Source organism: Citrus clementina, unplaced genomic scaffold (assembly GCF_000493195.1).
Source record: "Citrus clementina cultivar Clemenules unplaced genomic scaffold, Citrus_clementina_v1.0 scaffold_3, whole genome shotgun sequence".
NCBI classification, from domain to species: domain Eukaryota; kingdom Viridiplantae; phylum Streptophyta; class Magnoliopsida; order Sapindales; family Rutaceae; genus Citrus; species Citrus x clementina.
In genome coordinates, this window is record NW_006262339.1 from 12,976,203 (window position 1) to 12,985,593 (window position 9,391).

General features: G+C 30.4%; 1 protein-coding gene across 1 annotated transcript; it reads right to left on the reverse strand.

Annotated features, from left to right (window-relative positions):
* Positions 1 to 6,035: 6,035 nt before the first annotated feature.
* LOC18048968 (probable 6-phosphogluconolactonase 4, chloroplastic) lies at positions 6,036 to 8,220 on the reverse strand. Its single transcript, XM_006441137.2, has 3 exons — positions 7,818 to 8,220; positions 7,585 to 7,720; positions 6,036 to 6,672 (listed from the first exon to the last, which is right to left on the reverse strand). Exons 1-3 carry the CDS (start codon positions 8,186 to 8,188, stop codon positions 6,208 to 6,210), a joined length of 972 nt encoding a protein of 323 aa, XP_006441200.1. The 5' UTR covers positions 8,189 to 8,220; the 3' UTR covers positions 6,036 to 6,207.
* Between the last annotated feature and the right edge of the window lie 1,171 nt (positions 8,221 to 9,391).

The window sequence follows — 9,391 nt, forward strand, 5'->3', positions numbered from 1 at the left end:
ACCATTTAATGGAGCTGAAAAAGAAAGGTTAATCAGATCAACGGTAATATGCATTGCCTCTGCCTAAAAAGATTTAGAAAACTTGGCATTAGAAAATATACACTTGATCTTTTCTTCAATTGTTCTATTTATTCTTTCTACAACACAATTTTGTTGAGGGGCTTTTGGTATTGAATGGGTCCTATTATTTTGGTAAATGTGAGGAGTTATTAACATGTTGTATTGTGGGAATGAAGTTTTGCATAATGGTTATGGCTTCATCTCCTTTATTTTAGGAGGTTGTGAGATGGTGGAACAATTAGCATAATTTAACCCCTATGGTGATAGAGAAGAGAGTGGAGCATGTTTTCAGGAGTACAAGTCATGCTCCTAGTTTTGTGCTCTTGGTGGTTTGGTAGTCAACTTATTTATCCTTTCTTCTCGTATTTCCATAATTCACTTATGTTGATAAGCATTATCCCAACATTCTCGCGTTGCTGGCTTAATGCCTTTGACCTAGTTAAAGCCTCGATTAAGAGTTCTTTATTTTCCACCTCGAGGGATCCTTAATCCCTACCTAGTAATCTTCGTTCCTATCCTTAAGGAATTTGATTTTCCTCCTTAGAGATCTTGACCCTCTAGAAGTGGTGCAAGCGATTAACAAGTGCATATCTTAATCCCACATTTAATGCACCATATAATATCTACATATTTTATCTTTTAAGATAAAAAAAAAAAAACCTTTGATGAAAATCATCACCTTGTTGGATAGAGAAGCTCTATTGGCTACTGTCAAGCTGAATCTTTAGAGAGCACAGGAAAGAATGCGCACCCAAGCAAATCGTCATCGTTGCAATAAGGAGTTTGATGTTGGTAACTGGGTTCATGTTAAGCTCCAACCTTACCGACAGTCTTCTCTTGCTCACCGTTTAAGTAACAAGCTTGCCAAGAAGTATTATGGTCCTTACCAAATAGCTGCAAGGGTTGGAAAGGTTGCATATCGCTTTTTTTTTTACCACTTGAATCTCGTATCCACCTTGTGTTCCACATTTCAATCCTCAAGCTATGTCCAAATCCTGCTGAAGCTATTCTCACTTACCCACCACCAACTACAGAATCTTATTCCATACCCCTATGCATTTTGGACCAGCGAACTGTCAAGGCAAATAATTAAAATGTCAAGCAAGTCGTAACACAGTGGTCTAACACCACACATGATGAAGCTACGTGGGAGAATTGAGAACTTTTCCATGCCACTTTTCCTCCATTTAACCTTGAGGACAAGGCTCCTTTCCATGGGGATGGTAATGATACAACCACTACACAGCCAGTTACTCAAGCTAGGCATAAAAGACAGCCCAAAATTCCCTTCAACCTTCAAGATTTTGTGCATGAATGAGGGGGCAACCGAATTACAACACTTAGATATTCTTAAGATATTGTGTTGAATTTGCTATTTACTTATTATTGCAATTCTGTTTTGTTGTGCTGTCAAGTTTATTAGAGAGGATATTCTTAACCGTTTCTAGAATTTGTCTGTAGCTCTCTTAAAGGAGTATTTAAAGAAATTAATGAATAAGAAAAGGATAGCTCCCTTAAATCCAAAATACAATCCCTCTGTTTTCTCTAGTCACTACTCTTTACTCTTTCTAATTCTAGAGGACTCCACACTCTAAAGTGGAAACTAAAATTCCCAAACTTGTTGCTGCTACCTTTCTTAGCCATTAGCTGGCGTGGTCAAACCGCCGCATCTAGGCCATCCTTTCTTTACTATTTATTTCTTTTTTTTTAATCTCTTTATTCATCCTTGATGGGCCGCCACTTTTACCTTCTGCCGCAACCTTCAGTTGCAGATCAACTTAACCATTGCCGGCCTGACGACAATGGCAGTGATGGCTGGGCTGTCGCTGGCTTTAAACTTTAAACTGAATCTTTTTTTTTAATATGAATTTTTTTAATTTTAAACTGTAAATCTGAATTTTAAAAAAATAAATTCTAAAAAAACAATTACATATTTATTCTCAAATTCAATAATTTTAATAATTCTGGTATTATTAAATTCAAGAACACCAAAGATTTAATTATTAATCAAGATTAAATTTGATTCTCAATGATTTAACATGAAGAGGTTCTGATACCACTTGATAGGGCAAAAAACCTTTGGTGAAAACCATCACCTATAACCTAGGAACATTCATGTTGTATCACCAAGAATCAATAAAATAATTAGTGGAAGTGTACTTGAATCCATAAAGCTAATTACTCTTTAGGGTTGTGTGGTTGGTCTTCCAGATCTACACATTCTCCTAGAGAATTCTTTAAGTTTTCTCATGGCTCTCTCTCTGATGGTGTGATTTCAGAAATGATAGAAAAATACGTGTGACCTGAGGACCATAACCATTTATATAGATAACATTTTCCTGTTGTCACTGGGTATTCTTAATTCTGCCCATCATAGAATTAGAATACTACTGGGTCTCTAGACATTAAAGATCCATACTCTATTAGATATATTACTAAAAACTTAAATAGATCACTTTTAATTGGGCTTAATCTTATATGATAGTCCGCAACACATAATTATTCACATATAAACCTAATGTTGGATTAAGGATCCAACAATATTGGATTAAAAAATCCAACATTACCTTTTATTATATATCTGTTAGTTATTTTTATTCATCATTTTTAGTTAATTGAAATATTTTATTGAAAAGGGATATATAATTAGAGATTATGAATACAAAAATACATGAAAAAATTTCAATTTTGGAAGAATGTAAGATTAAATTAAAAATAAAACGGAAGATAAAAGAAAATAAAACCAAGATTAATGGAACCTATAACCAAAAAGCATGTGAAGACCAAAATTGGAAGTCAAATTGCTAGCTTTGTGGAGGACTTGTGGCGTTACAATTAATATAAAGATTTTTATTCTTTTAAAGTGGCGGTTGTAGTAGATTGTAATAGGAAATTAGTTGCTTTAAATTAGGATTAGAATCCAAATTGGATTGGGCCAATAGTTAATATGGCATACGGAACTCTTTCATAAATAAATCATGGCATTATGTAAAGAAAAGCATTCAGCCACATTGAGGGGAATTACGAAGCCGGACAGCAGACAGACAGAGAGAAGCAGCAATCTTCGAAGCTTTCCACGGCTGATTTTTTTTTGTTTTGTTGCCTTCCATTTAAGTATGTCTACTAATTTTTTTTATACCAAGATTAAAAATAAAATTTTATTTGATGAAATAATTATTTTTTTATTCAATTAATTTCTTACATATATTTTTCAATGATTGTGGTTTTTATTTTACATGACTGATTGAATAATTATCTTTTCATCTTTAATATCATATATTCTTGACAATTAAGAGATTATTTGATTAAATCCAAACTTGATAAAATAATTATTAATGTGGTCGTTTTTTTTATTATTTGTTTTTTAATAAATTGGATAGATAAAATGCTTAGAAAACTTTGATTCTTTGTTTTTTCAACAGAATACATAAAATCCTTAGAAATCCTACCTTAAAGTGAAAAAGAACCTATATTAGATTTGATTACTTGGGCTTAATTGTTTCATCAATGAGATGACATATATTAATTTCTTGTTATCACTAAAAGATTGGGGAATAATAATAATTAGATAATTATTATTTGAATAGTAATGGATTCTAAAACTTTGGTAAATTTTGTCTTATCGAAATTTCGTTTACTTTAATTATTTTCTTAGTTTAGTTAGTTTAGTTTATCTTAAAACTCAATTTTCTCAATTAGGTTAGGAATAACGTTGTTTCAAATTTAATTTAAACTTTCCAAATTTTCAACAATCCATGTGAGTTGGATTTCGTTACTACTATTCTATTTCTAAAAGTTCGTGCACTTGTAAGTATATTAAAATTTTATACAACTGTGAAAAGTATTAGTATTACCATATCCTTGGCCCTACTGTAATCCTAATTTTGTGAAGACAGTTTTACTATTGGAGGCCATGGCCAATTATACTAAATAGTTTCTCAACTATTATAAAAACTAATGTTTAATTATTTTTCAAGTATACTTAAATTAATATCTAAACTCTTAATCATTTTATTATTTTTCACTAAATTTAATGTTAAAATCATATATACATTACAATTCAGTCCATTCTTGTATTACACCAAACATAAGACATCACTAAATATAATTATATCTTATCATATCCCATCTTATCTCTTCACATCCTATCTAACAGATAAAAAAAAACTAATGTTGTGTTTACTTTCTTGAGTGGGAGTGATGAGTGTGGATTTTTTCTACTTCAATGTTTACTTACAAATTTTAAGGAGAATTAATAATATTATTATATAATATTTTTATTTGAAATAGAATATTATTATCTTTATTTAAAAATAATAGTATTATATTTATTTAATATTAGTAATTAATAATAATAAATATTTTATTTTAAGAAAATATTAATTTTTTACTGTATTATTAATAATAATGTTTCATTTGTGTTGCTCTTATTAATAATTTTTTATTTACATAATTAAAATTAAAATAATAAAAATTGTGATTTACATAATTAAGAATATTAATAATTATTATTATTTTACAACTATAATAAAATAAATATTATTTTATTTTTAAATATATTTTTATTAATTTTGTAATTAAAAAATATAATTATTTAAATAAGGGTAAAACTGTAATTTGAAATCATTTACTCCCAATCCAAGACAATGTAAACACATAAATTGAATTCTGGTTTTAATTCTATACTCCCATTCGAGTGTAAATAAACAACCAACTCCAACTCCCACTCCACACTCTTAATTTCAGGATTTCCACTTCTCAGAATTCATACTCCAATCCAAAATGTAAAAGCTACCTAAGAGTAGAACTATTAACACCTCTAGAAAAGAGTAGTCGGTTCTACACCTCTTAAAATTCCTCATAAAATCCTTATATTATAGAAATTACCTAAATAACCGAAGACTAATTAATTTATTTTTTAATGAAAATTCAATTAAACACTTGAATAAAATATTCTTTTGATAAAATTTTACTCCTACCGATTTCATAATTTATATTTATATTTAATATTTTAGTTGAAAAATATTTGTTCGAAGGAAAATTATATAAGTTTTGAGTTATGGAAATATAAATAATATAATAAAAGGAAACTAATTAAATACTTTAGGATTTGTACTATATTTTATGATAAAAACTTAGAAGAGATACTTGCTGTTTTGAGATGAAATTTTATGGGAAAATAATTAAATTATTTTATATGATTTTATATCTTATAAATTGAAACTAAAAATATTTTAAGAAATAAAATTCAAAACGATGTTATAAAGATTTTGGAGAAGGTTAGAAGCTCCACTCCTCTCAAAATTCCGTTTGTCCACACCCAGTTCGTCTCTTTCTTTTTCTTTTGAAGCAACTGGTAATGTTTTAAATTATATTTATTTGTAGTAATCATTTGCTCACCAATTTGCCAATTTATTTTCCTCCTTTTGTCATCCTAGTTTTAAACAAAGATCGCTGTATCTATTTATCGCTTATTTATTCTTTAGAATAAGAAAAAAAAAGGAAAATAGAAACTTTAACAAATTTAATTTTAAAAAAATCCACTGTCGGTTGTTGCTATTGGTTTAAAAGAAATGTCAAAAGAAAAAAAATTGTTAAAATCAATTGTACAGACTTTGTTTGATTTTTTTATTTTAATTTCAACATAAACAGATGACCTAAAAAAAGACAGATTCTCGGTCTTTTTATGTAATTCCCCATAAGAATAAAACTGTAACCATACAAAAACGTATTTTTATAAGGAATTTTTAAGGGTGACAACACCTACTTTATATCTCTGTGCCTAGTGTCTATTTTAGGTAGCAAAACAAGTTTACATACCTAGACTACTAAAATTATGTGCTGTGTTTAGAAAAAGGGCTACCACTATGATTGTAATAAAAAAACTTTATCTGCACATCCAAAAAGATGATTATAAAGCTACCATGGAATGAAATGATGATCACTGATTAGTATCACAAAATTTCCAACCAACAGTATTAAAATATCAAACTATATTTATTCAAATCTTTTTCACTTGCATTAACAAGTTCACTCTTTTCTCATTACTAACAAAATCCAGCAGTACTAGTAGTCAAACCACACAGATCAAACCAATTATCATAGCAGATAACAGGGATTCACGCATACAGCTAATTGTTCCGACTCTTACAGCTTTGAAGTCGCGTCTTTGTCAAGAAACCAAGTAAATTCTTCTTCAGCCGATGCCATTTGAACTGGCAGCAAATCAGAGTTTTGATTATTACCCAATGCAGTTTGAACTGCACTTGATTTTCCAGCACCACACACCACCATTGCAATATATGCAGATGAGTTGATTACAGGGAAGGTGAAAGTGATTCTCTCTGGAGGTGGCTTTGGCGAGTCTTTAATGAAAGTAACCCATTTTTCATTCTCCTTGAGAAGAGGATGCCCTGGAAACAGAGAAGCTATATGTCCATCTGGACCCATACCCAGAAGCATGAGATCAAACTTTGGAAAACCAGTAGCAGCAGATGTAGCTAATATATTGCTCTTTGTCAAATGCTTGAGACAAGTCTCATAATCTTCAGCTGCACCTTCAGCAGATAATGCATCATTGATGGCATAGACATTGCCAGTGGTAATTGGTACCTGTTCAAGATGGGGAAAAAATAAATAAACACCTAAAGTAGCAATGCAGATTTAGTGCGGAATATCATGAAATAAAAGCCCTTGAGTGCAGATTCACCTATTGAACATTACAATCACATAGTTTTAATCAATAAGCATATTCTCCTGTGAATAGTTTCAATCAACAAGCATATGCTCCTGTTACTAGTTGCTAAGTTAGCAAATGATCAAAGTTCAAAAGAGTTGCAAATAAATGATTCAATTTGAATAGTCGAATTAACGTCTGGATGCAGGAAAGGATTAAAATGTGCACTAAAGAAGCAGTCTCAGAACTCATCACAAGATCACTTGAAAGTTCAGAAAAGGACAAATGTAAACTCCCAGGCAAGTTCAGAAAAAAGCAGTACTTCTCCGAGAATCTATTGAAAATTCTGTTCGAAATCTTGAATCCCAGATACTTGGTGAGCTGTTAAAAAAATTGTGAAGCTGATAAATAAAGATTACTCTGAAGTCCAGTGGTAAGAAGTGGCCCCGTAGGACTTGATTCTTCGGTTCACGATTCAATAGGTACGTGAGTTACATTGGAAAGAATAGGATTAAAAAAAGAAAAAAGGTATTACTCTGGACACGCTGGGTCACACAACAAGCCTTCATTCTCGATCAACAATAACAACCCCAAAATAAAAACCATTTAATAACTTAATTCTTGTATTTGCTTTCAAACTTTTGGTCTCTTTGTGTAGGAAGAAAATTTTCTAAATTTTGATTCTATCGCTAATCCCAGTTAAAATAATTTATCTTACCCCTTCGTTGCAATCGTGCATGACAGGATATGATTATGAGCAAATTTTCATTTTAATATCTATTTAGAAGTAGAAACAGCAAAAACCAATATCTAATCAAAGCAAAAAGCAATAGCGTCAAATAGTGTACCTTAGAAAGGAAACCATCATAAGCAAGCTTATAATTGCTATCATCATGATCCTTGGGAACAACTCTTTCATCAACCCAAAACACATGCCATTTCGCCCATTCAATTGAATCTACATACGGGGGTTCCACTAATTTCCTGCATAGTCCCCAACCATAAAACCGTAACAGGAAAAAAAATATCATGAAAAAAGCAAAAATTAATAAAGAAAATAATAATAGACTTAAGGACCCACCTGAGGGAGTCGATGAGAGAACCACCGGATAAGACGACAGTGAAGGAGCCCTTCTCTTTACCGAACTTGGCAGATAGATCGGCGGTGTATTTGGCCAAAGACACAGCCAGATCTTCCTCTGAGTCAAAAACCTGTACGTTCTTGTTCTTGTTCTTATTCTCGGCAGCCATTGATGATGATGATGATGATGCCTTGATTCTCACGCAGTCCGATGATTTGTTCCGATTAAGGGAAATGTTTCGAAATTGGAGGAGTGAGTTTGGTCTTCTGAGTAACTGAGACTGAAACTGAAAGTGGGTTTTGGAATAAAGTGATTTTGGAAGAAAGCAAGTGGTGAAAGAGACGAGTGAAGTGGTGGTGACCGTCCCCATTTGGTTGTTGAGTTTTCTACCGTTTGACTAGGAGCAATGAAGGAAGGTGAATTGGGACATGCTCTCTGTTTAGTGACGTGGCGGCACTTGTTACTGCTACGTGTATTTATTTATTTGTTTTTACATAATATTATATCACATACCCAAAAAAGAAAAAAGTGACTACCAACAAAATATTACTATCACAGCAATACTCCATTTTTTGGCTTGGTAGTATTTTGATAGTGTTCGATATAAGTAGTTATTTGATATAGTTTATCTAATTATTATTTATTTAATCCGATAATTTTTTATTAAATTTTGATTATTTAGTTGTTTTTTACTAGAGTTTTAAAAAATTATATAAATTATTTTGCTACTACTAATAAAATTTAAATTTTAAACTTTTGAAAATAAAAGTTAAAGAATTTTATTAATGTTAAAATATTTAAAATACCATATATTTATTTAATTATTTTATTTTATTTTTTTCATAATATAATTTTAAAAAATTTATCTATTAAAATAATTTTATAATTTTTATTAAAAAATTTTATTGACAACGAAATAATTAAAAATATTTTAGTAAAAATTTTATTTTAAAAGTTTTATTAATAAAAATTTTATTTAAATAAGATACATTTAAAAAATTATACCTATATGATGCACTCTAATATATATTATCAATATTGATGATTTTTTTTTTCAAGTTTAATATGTTTGCCAACGTGGACACTTGCTTGGATGGATCAAAGTAACTGCTATAGGAATTCTCCATTGCTCATAGGACCCACAGCAAATGCAATTATTCCTTCATCTTCATTTTCTGTACACAAGTGGCCGACCATCAACTCAAATCACATAAAGTGTCTCCAGTACGAGAGGGATTCTTCTTTTGCCAGCTTTTTCTTTTATTTTTTATTTTATTGTTCTTTATGAGATTTTATTAGCTTCTAAGGTTATTTTACGGTTACTTTTTAGGATCCCTTAAGTCAATCCTCTCACATAAATAATAAATGAACCCATATTATTTATTATTTATGTGAAAGAGGTATAAAATATATGCATGTAACTTAACATTAGTCTATTTTTTAATGTTGTTTGTTATTCAGATCGGAATAATACGTTGGCATTATAGGCCGTTGTGTCGACTCCAATGATGGCGCGTGGAGATTCTAATAGTTCAATGGTGGTAGTGTTTGTATAAGTTTTCTAAGAAATTAT

What these genes read in the sequence shown, in the direction of transcription:
- LOC18048968 (XM_006441137.2), bottom strand. Translation starts at nt 8,188, where the DNA reads ATGGGGACGGTCACCACCACTTCACTCGTCTCTTTCACCACTTGCTTT. An exon ending in TCTCTCATCGACTCCCTCAG is followed by an intron (nt 7,721 to 7,817) that starts GTGGGTCCTTAA and finishes GGGACTATGCAG; the next exon opens with GAAATTAGTGGAACCCCCGT. An exon ending in ATGATGGTTTCCTTTCTAAG is followed by an intron (nt 6,673 to 7,584) that starts GTACACTATTTG and finishes CATCTTGAACAG; the next exon opens with GTACCAATTACCACTGGCAA.